The 24,001-nt window shown below is 36.9% G+C and overlaps 2 protein-coding genes across 4 annotated transcripts in view; one reads left to right on the top strand and one right to left on the bottom strand.

Moving 5' to 3' along the window:
- SH2D4A (SH2 domain containing 4A) overlaps nucleotides 1-6,100 on the top strand; it is a 33,270-nt gene extending 27,170 nt beyond the window's left edge. For both annotated transcript variants that reach the window (XM_087945852.1, XM_026679894.2), the window contains 3 exons: nucleotides 1,268-1,398; nucleotides 4,108-4,328; nucleotides 5,575-6,100. In XM_087945852.1, coding sequence (XP_087801978.1) covers nucleotides 1,268-1,398; nucleotides 4,108-4,328; nucleotides 5,575-5,637 — 415 coding nt within the window. In that variant the 3' untranslated portion in view covers nucleotides 5,638-6,100. The remainder of the gene's footprint in view (nucleotides 1-1,267; nucleotides 1,399-4,107; nucleotides 4,329-5,574) is intronic.
- A 4,593-nt stretch (nucleotides 6,101-10,693) lies between these two features.
- The window catches only part of CSGALNACT1 (chondroitin sulfate N-acetylgalactosaminyltransferase 1), a 46,116-nt gene continuing 32,808 nt past the window's right edge, over nucleotides 10,694-24,001 (bottom strand). For both annotated transcript variants that reach the window (XM_087945840.1, XM_026679896.2), the window contains exons 6-8: nucleotides 22,475-22,569; nucleotides 21,006-21,087; nucleotides 10,694-12,577 (exon numbers count right to left, since the gene is read on the bottom strand). In XM_087945840.1, the coding sequence (XP_087801966.1) occupies nucleotides 12,294-12,577; nucleotides 21,006-21,087; nucleotides 22,475-22,569 (461 nt within the window). In that variant the 3' untranslated portion in view covers nucleotides 10,694-12,293. The remainder of the gene's footprint in view (nucleotides 12,578-21,005; nucleotides 21,088-22,474; nucleotides 22,570-24,001) is intronic.

Here is a 24,001-nt window from a genome sequence, read left to right as displayed (position 1 = left end):
TGAAACATCTGTAAGAAAACAAGCAAGCTCAGAGAGCACCAAGGACCTCTCATTGGAAGCTTTGCCTTCACCTTCTGGTTAGGAAGAGATGCCTCCATAAAAATGAATAGAATAGAATAAAAACTTTATTGTCACTTTAAATGTACACTAATCAGCATACATTAAAATGAAATTTCATTGCATTTAGCTCTAAAAAACTAACCATTATGCATATACCCACATACACACACATATATTCTCTTCTGTCTCTTTCGGAAGGCGTTGAAGACCTGGTTCTGCCAGTGGGCCTGGGGAACCCAGAGCGTGATGGAGCCCATTAAATGGCTCGTATAATCTGCTGTCACTGGGGTGGGGAGGTGGGGAATTTACTATATTAATTTAATTGATTTTACAAGCTTTATTGATTTAAATTATGGTTTTATATGTTGTAAACTGCCTTGAGTCATCAAGGTGAATAGGCGGCAATACAAATCTAATAAAAAAATACAAATAAAATATATGACGCAGAGAAACATCACAGTCTAGTTCAAATGTATACATATATGGGGGTGGGGTGGGGGGAAGAATCCTGCGAGTTTACAAGACAAATGACATAAGGGGGAAAAAAGCAGTTACAGAATTTAGTAGTCTTACTATAGATCTTTGAAACTTTTTCCCAGAGGGGAACAATAGAAACAAACCGTGAAATGCATGTGTGGGGTCTCTAACAATACTTCGAACTCTAAGCACATAGCACTTATAAGAAATATCCTGAATAACAGGATATCCTATAATCTTCTCAGCTGTCCTTACCACTCTCTATATGGACTTTTTATCTGAGGCACTGCTGCCACTAAACCAAACAGAATAAACAAGTGGTGATTTCAGGATTTACTGATTTAAAAGGATTGTTTATGTGAAGAAAGGAACTATGTTACATAATTTGGAAGGGCAAAAATGGTAATAATCATGTTTGGAACTGCTGTATAAAAGTTCAGAACTCGTTTCTTTATATATTTGCTTTTTTTTCTTTTTTCTTTCTTTGTCTTTTACTGTTTTCACTTCTCAATCTTTTCATACCAGTATCTTTTTTTGGTTTTCTAATTTTCTTTTTATGTTTCTATAATCTTTAATCCTATACGTTCTTTTTCAATAATATATTTTAGTCTAAAGATTAGCATGTTTTTATGCACATTCCTAATGTGTAAGTGGTTTTTTAAAATTCTGTATTGGAACTGAACTTATATCCCGCTAAATATTTCAACCACCTATTCTTTTGTTATGGCAGAAAACAGAGCTCACAAAGTTCTATCTCCAGTTCTCCTCGGGAGAGTATAGGTCAATGGTTTAAAGAAGAGCAGATCAATTTCCGAGCCGGCTCTGAAAAATCAATGGATCAGATAGCACCTTGGTTTCACGGTACTGTACAGTCATTGACTTATCTCAATCAAAAGTATAGAATGCAGTTACAATCTCGATATGAAAAAGATGCTAAAATGTATGGTTTTAATAAAAAATTAACAGAATGGGACCAGATATTAACTGAAATTGGGGTGGGATTCAAATTTTTTAACAACCGGTTCTGTGGGCATGATTTAGGTGGTGGGTGTGGCTTGATGGTCATGTTATTGGCTGGGTGTGGCCAACTCAATATCACTCACATCGAGGCACGCATCTCCTCGCCTGGCCTCTCATGACTGTGGGCATGTTGCAACAGTCGTAAGTATGAAAAGTGGTCATGTCACTTTTTTCAGTGCCATTGTAACTTTGAAACGTCACTCCACACAAGCAAAGTATCAGCAAAGAAGGGGGAAAAAACTCCAGAGAAGTTCCTGAGGCAGGAAGTCTAGTCCTGCCAAGAATGTAATAAGGGTTAACGGAGAGGCAGTTTCTGTAAGCAACACCAGAATGTTTCCTTCCTGCCTTCCTTACAGGATTAGGCCAGTAATTTCTCCTAACAACTGGTTCTCCGAACTGCTTAGAATGTTAACAACCGGTTCTAGCAAATAGGTGCAAACCTGTAGAATCCCACCCCTGACTGAAATGGTTGAAAAATTAATAAATATATAGCTCTTTATTAAATATCAAATTGGAAAGTGAGCAAGTAAAGGAGACAATGATAGTTTGCGCTAAAATTTTTGGATATGCAATAGAACTGGATAAATGGCAGAGATTGTGGGATAGAAATATTAAATTAACTGTGTCAACTGCATATAAAGAAAATTTGTATAAAATGTTTTATAGGTGGCATTTTTCACCAAGAAGACTGGCAAAAATGTTTAAAGATAAGTCTGCTAAATGTTGAAGTGCAATCAGATATCTGGTTCATATTACCATATGTGGTGGAAATGCCCAAAAACTAAAATAATATTGAACAAAAATACATACTTGGTTGGAAAAAATGACAAAAGCAGTATATAGATTTGAACCAGAAATATTCTTGTTGGGCATCCTGCTGGAAAAGTATGATAAAAGGAATATATATTTGATTTTGCATGTATTAGTTGCAGCCAGAATTGTATTTAAACAACAATGGAAAAGTGATGAGATCTCAACAAATGAGAGTGTAATCAAAAAAATATTAGAATGTGCAGAAATTGATAGATTAATTCTTACAACTAAGGGAAAAGAAGAAACTGAATATTTCTTGATATGGGACTTATTTTACCAATGGTTAGATAATAAAAACAGAAGTTAAAAATATGGGGATGTAAATTTACGTAAGGAAATAAGAGTTTCAACAAAATAAAAAAACATTTCTATTAAATTTCTCCTATTTAGTATGCTAAACCAGGATGTTTTAGTGCCAATCAGAAAGATTAGATTTATAGAACAAATATTTATCTGATGTCCAATTCTTAAAATAGGAAGAAAAGTCCTGTAAAATTAGCATAAAATTCCAGGTATTTTTTTAAATAAAGAAAAATAAATACAATAGAAATAATTTAACAAGTTTCTAACTAGATTTTCAGGACAAAATAATCTTGTTTAAAGTTAGTTGCAATTATAATATTACAAATGCTGCAATAAAATATTTCACCTGGCTAAAACTGATTTGGCCATTTTAATTATAAGTTATGGGTCTATGACTATAATAAAACATTCTCTCTCCTACAAAAGATACCCTAAGGATTAGTATCTATAAAGTGCTTTCAGCACTTGAAATACCAGTATGTTGTATAAATCCAGGTAATCCTTGATTTACAATTAATCGTTTTACAATCATTCAAAGTTACAATGGCCATGGAACAGATATTTTATGGCTGGTCATGAAATTTTGCATCACATGACCACAATTTGCAATATTTTGCTGATTTGAAATGAATAGGTTTGCTTAACAATCACCATATTCATTTAATATGAAAAATTAAGGCTGGAAAATTATTTTCAATCATGACTGAATATTATTTACAGTCATGTACCTTGATTTACAATTATAACAACTTATGACCAGACTTCCAGTGCCAATTACACTTACAGTTGTAGGTCAAGAACTATCTGTATTGATGATAATTTTACAATAAACAATCTAATAATTCCCTGGCCAGGATCAATCATGAGCCTTGGAAAAGGACAAACTATGAAAAAAATCAGACCTATATTTTCAGTACACTATAGATGAGAGCAATATGTTTTCTGTAGCAATGAAAGGTTCTTGTAATGATTATTTACAACCTGTTTAATTGTGGCTGTTAAAAAGAAATTAAAAAAAAAATTGGAACCCCTGCTGCCTGCTTCTCAGGTCCATGCTGAGTGATGACTCCTCATAAGCACAAACACCTGCTATGTGGATATAGCTTCTGGAATGTCAGCTGACAAGTCCTGCCTTTTCTATCATATCTTTGAAAAGTGCTATAGGTGTTCCTGCATTCAAGAGAAGTTGGGTTTTTTTTTCTTTTAAATCTGTCAGGGAACTCTACGGTTCCACAGAACACTTTTTTTAAAAAAAAGCTGCCTTATGTCGTTAAGACTATGTAGCATTACCTGGGAAAGTGGTTAAATAAATGAAAACTCTGGACAAACAGATAGAAAGAGAAAGACAGAAAGTTAGTCTCTTTTTTAAGAGCATGTTTCCCATGTAACATATGAGGTACTTCCTTATTTATATTGCTTTTGTTTTGGGAACAGGTATTTTAACCACCAAAAAAGCAGAAGAACTTTTAGAGGGTTTGGCACCTGGAAGCTTTCTCATCCGAGTCAGTGAAAAAATCAAAGGCTATGTTCTCTCCTATTTGTCAGCAGAGGGCTGCAAACATTTTCTGATAGATGCTTCTGGAGATTCATATAGTTTCCTTGGTGTTGACCAACTCCAACATTCAACATTAGCTGACCTAGTTGAATTTCACAAGGTGGGTCTCTCTTATTTTTCAGCACATTCTATACCAAAATTAGAGATTTCTGTAGAATGTATACAATACAAAGGCAGGGTTCCCCTATAGAATTCTATAATTGCTTTAAAGGACAGGTTTGGAATTATCCTCATTGCTTTCAATACAAATATGTCTCTTTCAATCACACAATTACAGGCCAACTCCAAGTTAGAAGGCAAAATGCCTATTTAGTCTTTTCTCTGATCACCTATCCATTCATACAATGCTCTTGCATGATACCATACAATATCAGATGAGATAAGAGCATTCTGGGAAAACTAAAAGGCAGCATATCAGCAACTGTCAGTAAGTCCATAATCAAATGATTGAGCATATCAGAAAATGCCAATTTCCTTTAACTGCAATAAGCTCCATGAATTCCTGATGCAGTAACCAGCATTACCTACAGGGTCAGTTCTGAAATATTGTTTTGAAAAGTCTCTATGGTCATTTTGAAATTGAAGCAAGCTATGGAAAATATATATCAGTGGAATAGCTTGCATTTCAGAATCAAGGGTGCTTCATCACTGAAGGCTTTCAAGAAAATATAGAATAATCATTTGTTCAAGAAGGTTTAAGGAATCCTGCCTTCAGCAGGGGATTGAACTAGAAAATCACCAAGGTCCCTTCCAACCCTATGATTCAATGATTCTGTATTGGCTAGTATTTGTGATGTCTTGATGAAATTAGGAATTACTCTGGTGATTCACTAAAGCTATTTCACAATTTCAGAACTAAGCTGGGATAAGAAAATTGCAATTTTCTTAATTTTTTAAAAATAAGTGTATTAATATAATTTGCCTTGCTACCTAAAATGCTTTGAAGCCAGTTGTAAATAACTGAATAGTCATTAATAGCAATAGCAATAGCACTTAGATTTATATACCGCTTTACAATGCTTTACAGCCCTATCTAAGCAGTTTACAGAGTCAGCATATTTCCCCCAACAATTTGGGTCCTCATTTTGTCCACCTCAGATAAAATGGAAGGCCGAGTCAACCTTGAGCCTGGATGAAATGTTGAGTCAACCTTGAACCTGGTGCGATTTGAATGGCCGAATTGCAGTCAGACGGCAATCAGCAGAAGTAGCTTGTAGTACTGCACTCTAACCATTGCGCCACTGTGGCTCATAATCAAAAATTAGATACTAACTTTACTGGAGTTCAGATCTTTGGGATACAACTTTAAAAGAGTTAATTTTTATCTTGGTTCCTTTCTTTTTTAGGATGAGCCCATTACATCATTGGGGAAGGAACGACTTCATTATCCCTGTGGACAACAAGAATAATTACCAGATTATCTTGATCTTTTTGAGTGATTGTCAAGTGCAAGAAAATCAGGAAGTCCAGGCAGTTCAAATGAATATAAAGATTTATTGCAAACTTATACGTTCTACAAGAATCTGAACTGTTAATGGTCAAAGCAAATAGGTGGTAGATAAGAATGAAGTTCATAGGGAGATTTCTTGTGGACACAAGGGATTTGAGATTGATGATGCATTAATCTTTCTCAGGCTCAGCCTGGTTGTCTTCTACAGATATTTAGAAAATCCATTTATCATATGGAGGAAGTTTATGGAATGAGGAGCTGCTGACATGGAGCCAAAATCCTTCAGTTATTACAATAGTTCCTTAACTGTAAAAATGTAATTTAAGTATATTTGATAAACAAAAACTAAATTCAATCAAGAAAAAAATGGGATCAAAATCCTAAAGAAAGCAGCAAAGGAATAAAGCTACCATTACAGGCAATTGTGGTAATGAACTTTCTTTGTTCAAACTGAAACCTGACTGCGTGAATTGCTGTTAAATGAAATTATAAGGAACTATTCCAAAGAGTTGACATTTGACATTCTTGAAAGGTTTGTATTGTACTTACATTCATAATTGTTTTATATCTCCACACTTTACTATATTGTAAGCTACTCAAAGTCACCAAGTGCTACAACATGGGCACCATATAACATTAATGAATAAAAATTAAATAAATAAAATCATTGAGGAAAACTCCAAATGCAGAAGTAATTAGAAGTATCTTCATAACTTCAAATACCCTGAAAGGTTGGCTTTCATCATCAGGAACAAGTAATGAGTATAAACATGTCTGTAGTGCATCATAGAACAATGTGTGCATTAGAGCTTCCAACTGTTCACATTTTTCTTGCTGTATTCTCTGCTAAAACAACATCAACAGAGTTGTTTCATAGGGGTTGTGTGTTCCTTTAAAAATGATAGCAGACATTGCATGGATCAAAACTCTTCACTGTCAGTTCTATGGCCTAGTTCTTTAAAAAATTGAGTCTTGGCATACTGGCAGGGCATGGGAGAATCAGATACATTTTTGTATTAGCATATGTAGAGGGGAGAGAAGGGGAGAGAAGGAGGAGGAGGCTTTCTTGGCGGGAAGAGGAGGAAAGAGAGAGAGAGAGGGGGGAAAGACAAAAAAGGCCGGAAGTTGAGAGAGGATAACTACCTTTTGGAGGGAGGGGAAAAAAGAGACCTAGAAGGATAGGAAATGAAAAAAGAGGTCTGGGGAAAGGGAGAGGGAGTGAAGTCAATAGGGAGGATAGGAGAGACTTCTGTGAGGCAAGCAGAGGAAACCACGAAGGAGCAGTGGAAGGAAAGGCGATTCAAGAGAGGGTGAGAGGAGAGAGAGAGAAAGGAAAAAGGGCCAACCAGCCAACTGAATACCATCTCATCATGTGACCCGCCAGTTGGGAAAAGACTGACCATCGCCCCATCGCGTGACCAGCCTGTTGAGAGAAGACTGACAACCACGACACTGCATGACCTAAGCCAATAGAGGTGCCTGAGAGACGGGCTAGTGGGGACCTGTGGCCATACCAAAAGGGCAAAGAGAACCCGGATTCCAGCAGCCCTTTTGGGGGTAGCACTACACCCGGACATAACTAATTTTGTAAGCATGGGTACAATGTGCTTTTTCTTCCTTTTTCTTTTGTGTCCAAGCTTACTAGGACAAATCATTTCCTTGTCTGAAGAAGCTGGTGTATGATAGACAAATATAGTAAATAGCCAGCAGTGAGAGAAGAGCCTTTAGCAACAAATACTCAAGGAAGGCAGATGGCTACTGAATGATGACTGCATAAAAAAAATAAACATTACATGCCTCAGGATTTTATTCTTTTCTCTGAAAATGTTACCAATAAATACGTTTTTGCAACAGAACAAGCACAGTCACTACCTATTCTAATTGTGCTTCAGTTCACTTGAAAATAATCTCAGCTAGACCAAGAGGAAAGCACTCATTATAATAGATGCAGGATTAATAAATGCATTGTCAAAGGCTATTTATATTCTATATTCAGAATTTGGACATGTCTCAAGATTCCTTATTTTTCTAGTTATTTGTAATATTTAACTACATCTGGAAAATATACTTCTATTTTCATCTGTATGTCTATTTCATTGAAGCTCCATTTGGAGGCATATTTTCCTAAACTCATATATATATAAAATACAAGCTAAATTGGCAAGTATATTAAAATCAGATACCATACTGGAATATCATCCGTGCAGAAATTATACTGGCCCTCATGTTGACACTCTTTCATAAGATCCAGAAGAACCAATGGTTTGAAGAACCCAGAGTGGGATGGAGCCCATCAACTGGCTCATTTGACTGTGGTATTGCCGGGGTGGGGTGGGTGGATTACTGTTTTTATACTGGAATTTTGCTGTTTGTAAATAAATACATTGCAGGCCAGCACTTGATAAAATAATCATGAAGCCTTGGAAAAGTTATGCAAATACTGATGTGATGTGTCTCTACCTACAATAAATAGAAATTGTGCATGCTATGGTCAGTGGTGGAATTCAATTTTTTTTACTACCAGTTCTGTGGGCGTGGCTTATTTGGTGGGCATGGCTTGTTGTCATGTGACTGGGTGTGGCTTAGTGGTCATGTGACTGGGTGGGTGTGGCTTAGTGGTCATGTGACTGGGTGGGCGTGGCCAACTCAATGTCACATCAAGGAGTGCCTCACCTGGCCCCTCCCCTCCCAGCCATTCCTTGTCACACCCAGCCTCAATGTATCTATAGTTCTGTAAAAATGTTCTTCACCTTTTTTGACTTTATTATCTGCATGCTATAGATGTACTTTCATGGACCACTGAAAGGAGGAAATGGCTCACATGCTTTACTCAAGAGTGTGATAAACAACAGGCTTTTAAGGGGCTGCCACAAAGAAAGGGGGACAATGTATTTTCCAAAGAAGCAGAATGCAAACAAGAAGCAATGGATGGAAACTGAACAGAGAGAAGCAACCTAAAACTAAGGAGAAACTTGCTGACAGTGAGAACAATTAACCAGTGGAACTGCCTGTCTCCAGAAGTTCTGGGTGCTCCAACACTGGAGGTTTTTAAGAAAAGACTGGACAGCCATTTCTCTGAAATGGTATAGGGTTCCTCTCAAGGTCCCTTCTAAGTATTATTCTGACACCTTTCCCAGGATCTCTACTCAGATTTTGGCATCCTCAGTTTTCTTGCCTGAGCTGGGGGTTGGACTAGAAGACCTCCAAGGTCCCTTTCAACTCTTGTTAAACACATGTGTATTTTATGCACTGGACTATTGACATTGAATGCATGTAAACCCTGAAAAATATGTGATAGCCCTGGGCAAAAGAAAGGCAGAAAAATCACTCTAGGTGTAGGGACAGTGTAAAATATTAATATATAATAAATAATGGAACAATTAAAAATAATAGCACAGAGTTTTATCTGTCTCTCTTCCTATTTTTTCTTTCTTTCTCCACCTTCCTCTTTCTTTCTTTCTTTCTTTCTTTCTTTCTTTCTTTCTTTCTTTCTTTCCTTTCTTTCTTTCTTTCTTTCTTTCTTTCTTTCTTTCTTTCTTTCTTTCTTTCTTTCTTTCTTTCTTTCCTTTCTCTCTTCTCTCTCTCTCTCTCTCTCTTTCACATACACACACACACACACACAGAGAGAGAGAGAGAGAGAGAGAGAGAGAGAGAGAGAGCACTTAACAGACAAGCATTTTGGAAGCAGCTCCTTTAAATTTCTCCAACTTGGAGAAGTTTTTAAAAGACCTGCTTCCAAAATGCATTTCTTTTACGTTGCAAAAGTGCTCCAAGGCTCGATTCACCCCCACCCCCTCTGTCAGACTGCACTCCTTCTCACTCCAGCACTTTAACTCACAAGGGGAAAGCGATACTTGCAGGGTCCATGGGGAATCCTTGGAGAAGTTTTAAAGGACCTGCTTCCAAAATGCATTTCTTTTACATTGCAAAAGTGCTCCTAGGCTTGAGTCACCCCCACCCCCTCTGTCAGATCGCACTCTTTCTCACTCCCGACACTAACTCACACCGGAAAAGCGATACTTGCAGTGTCCATGCCTTTCTTCCTTTTCCCCAGGGAGAAAAAAGGGAACGGAAAGCTAGGAGAGCAATCGCAAGTGAGTGACTGGGCAACCGGATTGGGGGCATGGCCAGCCAGGGATTGCCACCAGTTCGGCGACCCATGCCAAATAACCGCTACCGGTTCACCTGAATAGGTGCGAACCGGTTGAATAGCACCTCTGGCTATGGTATTCCACTTAGTTTTTCACACATGGCTTCTCCATTTTGATTTTCTTTTTGCAAAATAAATGATGGTATTATATGTCATGTGTTGTTGTTCATCTGAGGTTGTGTTTACCTACTTTTAAGAATTGGTAAGGACCAGATGATTTTTACCATGTTCTAACATGTAAAACCATAGAACTCAAAAAGTGTGTACTTTCTTTTTCACATGTCTGTAAATGAAATTACAGCATCCTAATCCATCTGGGAGAAAAAAACAATTGGGAAAGAAGATTGCAGAGAAAATTAGAGGGCATCTGCTTCCCATTGGCTTTCTCTTCCAAGTGCATCACTTCCTTGCATTTGCCTTAAAACAGCCTGTATTTAACACAATCAATAGTATTATTGTCAACTAAAAAGATACTCCTTTAGTCTTTTTAGCTGCCAGAAAAAGGGAGTGGGGGGAAACAAGGTATTCTTGAAATGCCTAGATAATCACCTCCGTAGCCCAAAGTTGTTGGCGCATAAGAAGGTTTTTGGAGAGCATCATGAAGATGGATGTGTCCCATTGGAGAAGTCACATCCAGAGGGTGGGGGGAAGACCAGGGTCCAGGGGGAAATGTATGATGTAATTTAGTATCGGCTGCACCTAGCCACGCGCCAACATGGCTACCTCTAATAAATCAATTTTCTTTTCTCTGAGATGTGGCTAGAGACTTTTGAATGAGGGTGGATTTGTTGGAGCCCTGACAATTATATGAAATCATGATGAAAGACTAATGTCAGGGAATAACTGGAATAGTAGTGTAGAATTACAAATAAATCAACAACAACTGAGTGTTAATGTACTTTTTATTCATTATGCTAAAATAGCATTATAAATTTCCAATGTTTATTAATTCTTGTCCAAAAAAAAATAGCCAAATGTCTTTTAGATATATGCACATCCATATGCAGTTCATATTCCAACTACTTTTCAATACAACAGTTAGATGAGAGGTTGTAAATTTTTCAATAAAGTGAAATTGGCTTATAAAGTGTCTATCTTCTGTATTACAATGTGGTATTTTCTGGAAGATTTTACATTTAAATAGAAGAACTTATACACAACCAAATGAAATAAAATAAATTAATACTTTATAGAATCCAAGAGCAAACAATTGTATGACTTAATTCACAGTTTAAACAAATATAATTTTTATTTTTTAATTTTGGGATTCCGTACATAAATCTATTGTAAATTTTAGGCATTTAACATTCTATCTGTCACTTGTTCATCTTTTTAAATAATAAAAAATAGAAACTGATTGTATTTTGTTCTCTCAGGTATAACATTGCATATTCATTTCATTTGACAAGAAATTTAGTAACTTCTTCTCCAGAATTTGGCTTCTGCAATGTAGGAGTTGTTGACTTTCTTTGAACAGCTTCAAGTTCATCACATAAGTGGCTTAGGCCAGAAAAAAATATGTTCCCTCCAGATTGGATCATCCAATTTCTCACTGAAATGGCTGTATAATGTGCTCAGATATTTAATATATCTTGTATATATCAGAGGTATATATATAGCACATAGCCAGAATTGGTAGTCTATTATCATCAGTCTCATTCAGGGGTGGGCTGCTACCTGTTCACCCTGGTTTGGATGAACCGGTAGCTAATTTTACAGTCAGTTCAGAGAACTGGCAAATCCCACTCTTGGCTGGCCCCGCCCACCACACCCCGCTCCTCCCAGGAGGCCCATTTTGGATGCCAGGTAAGTGAGCCCATGGGGAGGCTCAAGGAGGGTGAAAAGCGGGCCTCCCGGAGGCTCTGGAAGGCTGGAAATGGGCCCATTTCTGACCTCCAGTGAGTCTCTGGAACCTAGGGAGACCGTTTTTGCCGTCTCAGAGGTTCAAGGAATATCTCCGGAACCCAGGGAGGGTGAAAACGCCCCCCTGCCATGGTGCAGGAGGCCGACTAGGCCAAGCCCACCCAGCAACCAGGCAGAGAACTGGTTGCTAAAAGTTTTAAAGCCCACCCCTGGTCTCATTTGAACAGCTTTCTTGGTGTTAGTCTCCACAGACATTCACATTCATGACAACAGTTAAAATGCAACACTCTGTACAATCTACTCATATATCAATTAAAGTTGGGAAACCAAATATAAATAGTGTTACTGACGAAATGTTACATTTCAACAAAGTGCATACATCCTCCTCCCTTCATCTCTCTATACAGTTCCAAATATTTTCTGGCAATTAGGAACCCACAGGGCTGGAGATAAAAAAAGTAAGATAAACCAAAAGAAGGCCTGTGCTCCCAGTTGAAACCTAAAAGATTATGAAGATCCATCTAAGCCCAAGAATTTCCTCTCTCCCTAGAAGCTGTTATTAAACTATAATCCAAGTTTACTTTTTGCTTTGTGAAAGACCTTCACATATTCCTATTATTTGCTTTTTGTTTACGGTGATGAGTTTCAATCTCCCGTTGGAAGACCAGCAGGCCTAGCTGGTCATGAGAAGCTTCATTCATAGCTTTAGACTGGATGCACATCTTGTATTGTTCTGGTGTCAGCTCATCTAAGCAATGCTTTTCATGCCAGAGGTGGAAAAGTCCCCGGACTGGTGTCCTGATAACCATGAGGTTGCTGTGAAGGTATTTACGATATAGTTGTACATCTTCTCCTCCCCATCCTTTAATGTCAAGGTCAAACCCTCCTAATGAGAAAAGAAAGAGTGGCAGCAGAAAGATGAAGTAGGCTTTGATTGAAAAAGAACTACAGATTTGGGACATTCATTCTGCCTGCAGGCATTCATGAGTAGGTATTCTGACCCAAACCCTTTTCCAATAAAACAAACATGAACCAAAGGGAACAGAAACCTTTTAATGATTCTTATGAATCCTCGGTTAAAAGGCTGCTGCAAACTAATTAACTTTGATAAGCACAAGCTTCGCCAAAACTGTGTGAGTCTGCCAAGAATAACAGATAAGAAATATATCACAACACAAGAGTCTTCAAATACCAAAATACTGCAATGTCCATGAGGCTGAGTTTCAAAATGTCTTTGCTTCCTGCAAAGAATGTTTGCTTCACAGCTGACTTTTATCTTCTTGAAGGAGGGACCATTACCTTGCAGCCTTACATCCAAGTCACCTGTGCTGCTGCAGCTGCTCTTTCCTGCGAGCAACCCTGCGCACACGCATACTTGGCACAGCCTCCTCGGGAACCTCCTCATCACTACTGCCAGCCCCCCCAATCTCTGAAGGCAGCAGTCCACTCCCTAACGATCCTGGCCCCTCATCTGAGTCCTCTCTTCTCAGCCGTCTGCACCTGCTGCCATCTAACCACAAGAGTAGGCAAGAAGAGATGAAATATGTATTGCGATGTCACAACACAAGTTCCACCTCTTGCATACTTGCATGTTTTGTGGCAATAACGTGGAAAAGGGCAGAGCTTGTGTTGTGCTGTCACAATGTATTTTTCACACTTTGTCACCATTATGGTTTGGGAATGGATGTCTTTGTTCTGCATGCTGCAGTTATTTCAATGGTTTCATATCCCAAAACAGGCAGTTTTTGCTTTCTGCTCATTCAGCATTTATTCAAAGTTATAATACCAAAAACAACTAGTTTGGTTATAACTAGTCCTCAAAGTTGTAACCAGCACAGTATCCATGAGGTCACCTGAATGTAATTCAAGTGCTTGGCTATTGGCTTGCATTGATGGCTGCAAGGATTGTAGTTCACAAATGATTGACATTTGTGTCCTTTGCAGTTGGTTTTTGACAAGCAAAGGCAATGGAGAAGCCACGGGAAGTTGTGAGTCACAGTCACATGACATCATGCTTAATGACTGCGCCACTTAGTGATTGCCATTGGTGAGTGAAGACTACCTATATTAACAAAACCATCATGTTTTATCAGCCCCCAATATCTCCCATATCTCTCTGTTTATTTTGTTTCAAGGTTAAAAGCAGCATAAGGATATTATTTTGTTTTAAAATGCATCTTTGTTGGTTTCTTAGTTCATGTGTACACATTCAGCAGAAGTTCACATTCCCTCACATTTTAGTCAGAGAAAAGAACTTCACATTGTTAATATACTATTTAGAACAAGTAATAAAAGTGGACTTGTTTTTTTGCGATACTGAAAAAAAAAATTCCATTACATATTTGAATGTTTGCTTTGAAACAACAATAAATAACTCAATAGAAAAACTGAATTGGGTATTGTTTAAAACAAAGAAGCCATAGGAACATTATACTCTGAGTAAACATTGTCATTATACAATAAAGTAAGATATAAACTATTTTCAGATTTATAGTCAGAAAAGTGCAATATTTTATAGCAACAGATACAGGATATGTACAAAAATACCCCTGAATTAATTTGCAAAGTTCACCTTACTTTCAATATTTCCAAGCTAAGAGTTTTACTAATTTATTAGTAACAAAATATGGAGTTCCATGAAATTGTCATGAATTTGGAAAGTAAATCTTAATTAAATGAAAAAGGATTCCTGGATATTTTTAAAGATATAATAAAAACAGCAAGTTACATTAATAAAAATTGGGAGAGTTCTGGAAGAGAGAATATCCGTCAGAAATCCTTTTTCAAGAATATTTACATCCGAGATGATATGGTTTTTCTTTCTTTCAGTGCGTATGTTTTATTTAACCAATGGTTATAGATTGTGAAGGTAGATTGGTTTGCTTAAATAATAAATATACTAATATTAAAAGTTAATTCAAAGTGATTATGTAGCTGTGTACACCTTTCCCATACCAAGAAATAGCCTGAAATGTGTTAAAAATAAACAACAACAAAAAATTCAGCACTAATGCCTGGCAAATTTAAACAAGCATAATGTCTTACACTTTAAAATCGCTTTTGTGCCAAAAGCTGAGGCGGGATAGGGGAAATGCTGCAATCATTTCATAGTTGAAGAAAAAGCCATTTTGAAATTTATTTTTCAAATGGTGACAAAGTTGTGCCCACAGGTGGGATTCAGCCGGTTCTCACCTGTTCGCCCGAACTATTAGTTAATTGCTTGTGCAGTTCAGAGAACCAACTAAAAATAAAGTGCTAGAGAGGTTTTCTCTCTCTCTCTCCTTCAGTTAATAGCTCCGGGCAGACAGTGAAGAACCACTTAACAGTTGTAGCAGGAATGCAGCCGATACACCGCTGAATTAAATCAATAAACAACAGAAACTGACAGCATTAGGGCAGGGAAACCCATCAATCACCCATCTAGGGATGGAATTAGCCTCTTCCCTTTAGGAAGGACAAGATTACAAACACTTTCATTATAAAGAGTATAAAGTGACACTTCTGTGATCAGCTGATACTCCCTGGAGTTCCCCAAGACCTTTTATAGCTGCTGCCGTGTTGGCTACTTCTTGTTTCTTCCTGGGAGGAAAGATACAGGAGAGGACAATGATGCAGCTTGATTATAGAGGCTGTGAATTTAATGCATGTGTGGTTCAGCCCGCTGTATTGTTTCTGCTGTGAAGCACCCAATTCAGAACATAGAGAGCATAGAATAATAAAGATGGAAGGGTTAATCGCTTTTGGCAGCACAGCCAGGCTTTCAATTAGCATGAATGGCTGCTCTTAGTTTCCCTCTCAGCTGTTGCATTTGCTTTGGGGTTGACTGGTTTTTAAAAAGGGAATGGCTGTTTTAAGTTTTCTGCATTGTTTTAGTGGTTCCTGGCACTGTCTTTTTGGGGTGTACTTCCCTCACTCATTTTGAAAGCCTCTGGTGTTGGAGCACCCGCAACTTCTGAAAGAAAGGTATTCCATTGGTTGATTGGTCTCATCCTTAGGAAAGTTCTCCTTAGCCCTAGGTTTCTTCTCCCTTTGGTTACTTTCCATCCATTGTTTCTTGTTGTGCCTTTTGGTACTTTGGAAAATAGACTGACTCCTTCACTTTTATAGGAGTCCCTCAAATTTCCTGACAGAACAATTAATCAGTGGAACAACTTGCCTCCAGAAGTTGTAAATGCTCCAACACTGGAAGTTTTAAAGAAGAGATTGGATAACCATTTGTCTGAAGTGGTATAGGGTTTCCTGCCTAAGCAGGAGGTTGGATTAGAAGACCTCCAAGGTCCTTTCCAACTCTGTTATTCTATTCTATTCTAAATATTGGAATAATGCTATTTTATTGTGCTATTTTATTGTGAGTTGGACTAAGGAGAAATTCCCTAAGGGTGAGATCAATCAAATTGGCCACACCCACCCAATCACATGGCCATCCAGCCACACCCACCCAGTCATTAGGGCAGAAAACCAGTTGTTAAATTATTTGAATCCCACCACTGGTTGTGCCTTTCATTTCTTAATCATTTTTAAGGACTACTGATCTTTATTAAGCTAAAAGAGGTTCTCTTTAGCTATAGCCTGTTATTCCTTTTTGAAGATCTGTGCCATTTGAGGTTCTTCTTGGGAAGAAACAAGGAAGAAGGCTGCTAAGGCAAGTTAAAATAAAGAAGTGTGGACTATCTTTTTAAAAAGATGATGGAGAAATATGAGAGCAGAAAGTTATGGATTTAGTTCATTATTTTTATAATTTGTAGCTTGGTCTTCTTTGCTGTGAATGGCTAAGAGTAAAACTTTCTGATTTTTATGATTCCTGATTTGTCAGCAATTCTTAAGTGACTTATAAAAAAGCTACTCTTTGACTAAAGAGGAGCAAATGATTAGAGATAATTACAGAACAGCCAAGGATGTTAAAAAGAGTACTGCATATAAAATGGAAGATGGTTTTATGTTTTTAATGTTTTATTTGTATATGTCTTAAAAAATAAAAACTTTTTTTAAAAAAGAGTACTCAAACTACTTCAGAGATGCAAATATGTGTAGAAAGTTACCAAACTACTGAGGCAATTTCACAAGTAGCTGACAATGCAGAGGAGCCAACTGAAGTTTTGGAATATAAACCTGACACCAATTTTTATTATGATTGTTTAAATAGAAGCCTCCCAAGCATAATTGAAAAAAGACCTCCAAGAAAATGTGCAATTTTTAAAAAGACAAGTTTTGGACTTTTTCTTCATGGATATTAACAAGGTTGAGAAATCCTTGAGAAAAAGAAAAGCTTATAACTATTTGATAAATATTCCATAGAAGAAAAACATTTTATTCCATGAAGACAAGCTGAAAGGGGTGACTTAAACTTAATGAATCAATTGGAATTAGGACAGATTTTCATCAGTTTGACATTTGTAATTGAGTCTTAATCTAAAGTTTGAAAATTTATTTTTTTTCTTTATATATAATGCTTTAGTAATTCTACAGTTTGTAAAATATTATTGAAAGTGTATTGAAAATATTTATTTATTTATTTTATTTATTTATTTGATTTGCCAATTGTTTACAAGATAATAAGTATAAGTGTATACATAGTTGTGAATACATGAAATGGGTACATATAAGAAAAATAAAAGAATAAGAGAAACAATAGGACAGGGACGGTAGGCACGTTGGTGCGCTTATGCACGCCCCCTACAGACCTCTTAGGAAAGGGGTGAGGTCAATATCTATGCTAAGAGAAAGTTAAAGAAAAAGATGTATTTGCTTAAAAAATGTAAAGCTTTAAAAAGGATGTATACAAGAAAAAAATTATTCTATGAGGATAACAGAGGGAGTAATCTAAAGTTAATGAGTTAATTGGAGTTCGTTGGAATTTTATTGGTCTGAAAATGAACTTTAAATTATGTTAAGAGGAAGTTAAAAAAGATGTATTAGAATGTTTTAATTCTACAAATGTTTTTAAAGAAAGCTTAGTGTTTAAAAATGAATGATTTTCCCTTTAAAAAAGGGGAAAAATATTTTTCCCTTTAATTTAAAGTATCTGAAAGAATACAGTAAATTTTGTTAATATAAATTGTGATAGTTTATAAAAATTATTAAATGCGAAAAGAGATACATATTATTTCATCAGCAAGGAAGATAAAGCGGTAATGGTTAAACTGATTGTTCTAGTCAAAGAGGAAAATATATTTATGTTTTTTATTTAGATATCATTTCTGGATTTTGTGCTTGTGATGAAAAAAAAAGAAACTTTGACTTTGGTTTTGCTGATTAGATGGATTTGTTATAGGCTAGTTACTGTATTTTTCGCAGTATAAGACACACTTTTTCCACCCCCAAAAGTGGGTGGAAATGTCTGTGTGTCTTATACAGCGAACGTTGCTGAAGCCCCACCCACTGGCCACCCCCTCCACCTTTTGAGCTTTGCCTCCAGCAATTTGCCTCCTTGCAGCAAACAGCAAGTTTCAGCTTCAGCACAGTCTGATTAGCACAAACAGCTGATTGTTGGTTGGATTGGCCTCCTGACGATCAGCTGTTTCAGGCTGCAGGGATTGCCATTGCCTATTGCTGCCTCCATGCACCCCATTTTCCACCCATTCTGATGCCCACCGCCTGGAACGGGGCAAAAATGGGGTGTGCTGAGGGCAAAAACAGCAGCAATAGACAATGGTAATCCCTGCCGCATGAAACAACTGATTGCTGGGAGGGCGATCCAACCGACAATCAGCTGCTTGTGCTAATCAGACTGAGCTGGAGCTGAAGCAGGCTGTTTGCTGTTTGCTGCAAGGAGGCAAATTGCTGGGAGGCAGAGGCAGAGCCTTATTTTCCTCCCTAAAAGATAGGTACGTCTTATACTTCAGAGCATCTTATACTCTGAAAATACGGTATATACTAAAGTATAAAAGTAAAAAGTTGAGGTTATAATGTTATCTTGTACTGTGCTAAAAAGAGTCAGAAGTCAACATCTTTTTCCTTCTTCCCTTGTACCCCATATTTTCTTTCCTTTCTTTTGTCTTCACTTAATTTCCTATTTTTTATTTTGCTTTGCATTTTATACATTGATAAAACAATAAAAGATATATATGTAGACTTCCGGTTTGTCGGCTTCGCATGAGCGGCAGGGATTTGCGGCTGCGCGATCCCTGCCGCGCTAGTCTTTTGGGGCTCCGACCCAGCCGGGTACGGAGCTAGGCCACCTGCAGGGGCAGCTGAAGGTAGGGGATCCGGAGAAGGGTTTGGGGTGCTGCAGACCCCCTCCTGGCCGGCAGAACCCCTTTTCCCAGGATGTGCAGCGGCGGTCCGTAATGGCCGCCACAAAGAAGCTGGCAGCCGGGTAAGAATGCGCAGGAGGAAGTGGAGAAAGTGATTGAGAGGAGAAAGTTTTTCTTGGCTCCTAGGACTCTAAGACATATTTAATAAAATTCCTGAATAGTATGACTTTCTGAATAATACCTGCCAGAAGAGGAAAAAAGCGGCTGCTGGAAGGTGCTGAAAGGATAGCTTTCCCTCTTTTCCTACGGAATAAATAACTGGATATTAAGAAACCTATTTTTTTAGGTGGAAATCGGATTTAAGCGATGAGTGGGAAGAGAGAGGATTAAAAAGAAAATATTTGTATGCTAAGATTTGTTGGAGCAGATGCCTTAAGGATTTGAAGACTAGAATATATTGTAACAAGACTTTAAACAGATTTGGACTTTCTTTCTCTTTGATTGATATCACCCCAGAAGGAGAAAGTGAGAACTCTGCCTTGGTTTGGACTGATTGATAACTTTGGGATTGTTTTATCTTTTTTATTTTTTTTTGAATATTCTGGTTGTTGTAAGAAGAAAGAAGGAGAAAAGAAAAGAAAAGATTTATAATGGCTCTTTCTGTTGAGGAACTGAGAAATGGTGTGGAAGAAGCTTTTCTTTTCTTAGAAATGGCGCTTACTAATTATCAACAAAAATTACAACAGATGAAGACAGCAGAGGAACAAGAAAGAAAGGAAGGAGCCATCTTTAATGAATCTCAGAATTTGATCCAGAAAAAAGGAAGAGAGAAAGAAAAGAAAAGAAGAGAAAAGAAGAAAACTAAAGGATTTAAGGACTTAAGATCTAAAAACATTTAAGAAAGGGAAAAATAAAGTGCAAAACCAATATGATGAGTGTAAACAAAGGGGAAAAGAAATACGACAGAGAAGGGAAGCCGGTAAGGCAGAGGCTAGAAGAAGGGGGTAGAAAGGTTTGTTGGGAAAAGAAAGAAAGGGAAAAGGTGGAGAAAAGCTACAACGTTTTGAAATTGAATGGAAAAAAGGAATTTTTTATGGATAATGGATAAAGTATAATTTTTTTAAAAAAAAAAGATTTTGCAAGGTACATAAGATGAGATGGTAGTATTGCAATGGTTTAAGAGTTGATAAGAGATTAAAATGTTAAAATGTTTAAAAATGATTGGTATTAAAACTTAATAATAGGAGAGGTTTAGAATATTGTTTTAATTAAAGAGTTTAATAAAATTATGGTATTGATGTTATTATAAAATTTTTATTATAGTATTTCTTTTTAATATTTGGATTTATTCTCTAATTATGCATTTAATTGTGTTGGATGTATTAGTTAGATAGAATGTACCAAGCAAAATCTGATTGGGTATTAGATATTATTTTAAAGATTAATTTGATTAACTTAGGGGGAGATAGAAAGGCATCATACTCTGATTAATGATTTCAGGAGAAACTGATCTTCTTTTTTTTTCATAAGGGATGAGACAAAGGGATGATAAAAAATGGACAAAAGATACAAATATAATGATTTAAACTAAGATGATTAATTAAGGTAGAATTAAGAAGTGTGAAATATGTGGAGAAGTTAATATAGAAGGCTTAGAATGGTAAATAAAATAAGTAATGATATGTAAGATGAGCATGAATATAATTGAAGTCCATGAAGAGAGAGACACCTGGGTCCAAGTTACTTTCCAAAAAGATATTTTTTTTATGTTTTGTGTGTTGTGTGTATATGTCTTTTTTGGGGGGAGAATTGGTAAAAACTTGTAGAAATATAGAATGAGAATAATGGTAACTAAGTCAGAAAGAAACAGATGAAATAATAATAATGATATTGAATAAGAGTAAAGAGAAGTAAAGAGAAATTGAATAAGAGGTTTTGGTATATTATATGGAAATGGTTTAAAACAGAATCATAATTTATCTGACTTGTTAAATTTATAAGGGAAAAAGGTTTAAACATGTAATGAATAATGATAATTTGTGTGTTTTAAAAATTAATAAAACTTGTTTAAAAAAAAAAAAAAAAAAAAAGATATATATGTAAAAAAGCATAGTGTCTCACCAATATTGATGTAATCAGAACGAAATTGACAAGTCATTCCAAACCCAAAGTCTCTCCAAAATCCTGTCTCTTTTTTTATTACCTGGAAGAAACAAGATGTTTTAGCTGCAATTAAATAATCCCTTTTGATTTAATTCTTATTTTTGGCCCAGTGCAAATCTGCAGTGGAACTCCTAATCAATGAGAGGCACATCCTTTAAGTTGTTACATCCCCCATGTTGCCAGTAAGGATTTATAAAAATGAAAATTGCCTTATCTAGAGAAAAAAAATGCTAATTCTTTTTGACAGTTTTTTCTCTCTCTTACTGGAGAAATAATAAAGCATTGTGATGAATAAAAGTCAGTGATTTTCTGCCATCCTTTTCTACATTGTCACCATTAGAGAAATATAGAAAAGACCACTTTTTCTTCAGTTGTCCCAGAATGTGATTTCTTTTTTAATTTCTTAAAATTTACACTGGCAATTAATGCAAGTCTCCTCAGTATTACACCCATGTTGCTTTGGAGGAAAATTCTGTCTAAAGAAGTGAGCTGCATTTGAGAACTTGAAATAACGTTCACTAGAGCTAAACTCAAGGCCATCTAACTGACCATTCTTAGACTTCAACTCTCAGAAATCTTTGCATCCTAACTAGTGTATATTGCATACCAGTGGTGGTATTCAGCAGGTTCTGACCAGTTCTGGAGAACCAGTAGCGGAAATTTTGAGTAATTCGGAGAACTGGCAAATACCACCTCTGACTAGAGATTTTACAGTATCCTTCCCCTGCCACGCCCACCAAGCCACGCCCACAGAAGCGGTAATAAAAATTTTTGAATCCCACCACAGTTGCAAATCTTTTTTAGAATCTAAGATGTGATGTAAAAAAGAAACAGCGTAAAGCTTTAGATTATTCAAATAAAAATTAACATTATATGTTTATATATGCCGGTATAAAGCTCCTCTCTAGGCCTTATTTACCTTAAAGAGAAGCTAGGTAGTGTATTTGCTAGCAGTAATCTTAAAGCATTGGCAAGTTCATATGGGCATGGGTAGTTTTAAAAATATTATTTGTTTTTTCCCCACATTCACACGTTACCCAGAATCCACTGCAGTTGGCTGGTCAATGCATTTAAACAAATAAAAATAAAAGTGGCTTCCATTAATTCTCTGAAACTTAAACTACTAGTTTAAAGTGGTCCAACTTATATAGAATTAATGTATTATATCTGGGCTATCAGCTTCCAGTAAACATCTTTAAGCAGATCCGTTCTCCAAGAACTTTCCAGACTTCTTCAAAAGCAGTCTTATGCAGAATGATTTGAAAAGATCTCTTTTCCAAGTATGCTTATGTCTGAGGCTCAAATCTCATTTCTTAAGTAAATTTGCAGTTACAGTATAATTTAGAATGGAAAAAGGCTCTAACAAATACTGCTGAATTTTAAAGAATTTTTAGTCTGTGCATTTGGTTAAACAGCCAATTACCTACCAGCTGTTGTTTTAAGGGTGGAATGGAATCATGATGTCCATATATTAGACTTGGGTTGTACTGGCTGAAAAGAACAGGATAGAATACTTTCTTTCCTAGAAATAAGATTTGGAAAAGATTATGGTCATTTTTTGCTAAATCTGCTCTTGAATACTTTGAAGAAAGTAGATTACAGAGCAGGCATGGGATTCTACTGGTTCGGCTGAACCGGTAGCTCCAAAGTTCATCTGGTTCAGTCCGACGATCTGCTGTTGGGCCTGCCCGCCCACCTGGGCTCCCATACTGACCTTTATTTCCTGTTTTTGAAGCACAGCTGTTTTGCGCGGGACAAATTGCTGCGTGTCAGCTGTTGAAGACACAGGGAGTGCAGGATTGCAGGTAAGTAGGAAGCCTCTGCGCCTGTGCAAAGGGCGTGTTTGGCATGCACACACAAAGTGTATGCGCACGCGCAAAGTGTGCTCATCAAGCCACACCCACCGAACCAGTGGTAATCCACTTTGAAACCCAATGTGTAGGTGTAAACAGAAAGAGAAATTATATGCTTCTGTAGGAAACAATCTAAATGCTACATTTTTTAATATATTTATGTAAGAAGTGAGAACTGAAAGTATGATTTACATGTTAACACCTGTATGCCTTTGTGTCACTGTTGACTCCTAGGAATTCCCTAGCAAAGTCCCTGCAGTTTTCTTGGTAACAGTTCAGACATGCCTTGGCACGATCTCCTTTTTAAGGTTGAGAGTGACTGGCTAAGCTGAGACTAGAAGTTGTGATTTTCTGGTTTCTATAACATGGCTCTACACTAAATGGCTCTAAATAACACATATTTCCTCTAAAATTAAACAGGGTCCTAGCTTTTGCAGCAGATCTACCACATGCACATATACACAAAGCTCCGCAGTCCTTAAAATTAAATTCTCATCATCCATATTTAGGTTTTATTATGCCTTAGCTTGCTCTATTTCCAGTATGGATTTATGGGATTGGGATTTTCTCAAAGATGCTTTTTCAAAAGCTAACTGGATTGTTTTTTTTCTTGAGGAAGAAGAAAACATTTTGTTTCTCATCCAAGAAACTTCATCAGTTGTGATGGTGGGGAGATGGAAGAATGAGTTCTGACCAGATGTTTTGGGAGGGGGAGATGCAAAGATTGTATTTCTTTGCAGTCATTGTTAGCACTCTCTGAGAGCTCTTGAGGCCACTTGGGGGCTTATCTGTGCCCTCAGAATCACTTGAATTAGAGTGCAAATTGGTTGTGGAATCTTCTGGAAACTGCTTCAAGGGCTGCATTGTAGACTGTAGATAGGTATTATCCCTCCCCCTCTGTTGAGAGAGGGCTGCTCAATGTTAAAATAAATTGACTCTTTTATTCCTCTTTGGAACCAATGATCCTCTCTATCCAAAATGTGGGTTTCGCTGTCTTCAAGAGTTGCCTTTAATGAACTGCTGAATCTTGTCCTGATGGGTTTGATCTCATATGCCATATGCTTGTGAAGTGGTTGTTATCCTTCACCAATGTACAGATTG

This window comes from Notechis scutatus, chromosome Z, assembly GCF_049901735.1.
Source record: "Notechis scutatus isolate UNSWTSFEM ecotype Mainland chromosome Z, rNotScu1.2, whole genome shotgun sequence".
In the NCBI taxonomy this organism is placed as follows: Eukaryota; Metazoa; Chordata; class Lepidosauria; order Squamata; family Elapidae; genus Notechis; species Notechis scutatus.
The sequence above is the reverse complement of the archived record's forward strand: the minus strand, read 5'-3'. Positions and strand labels throughout refer to the sequence as shown.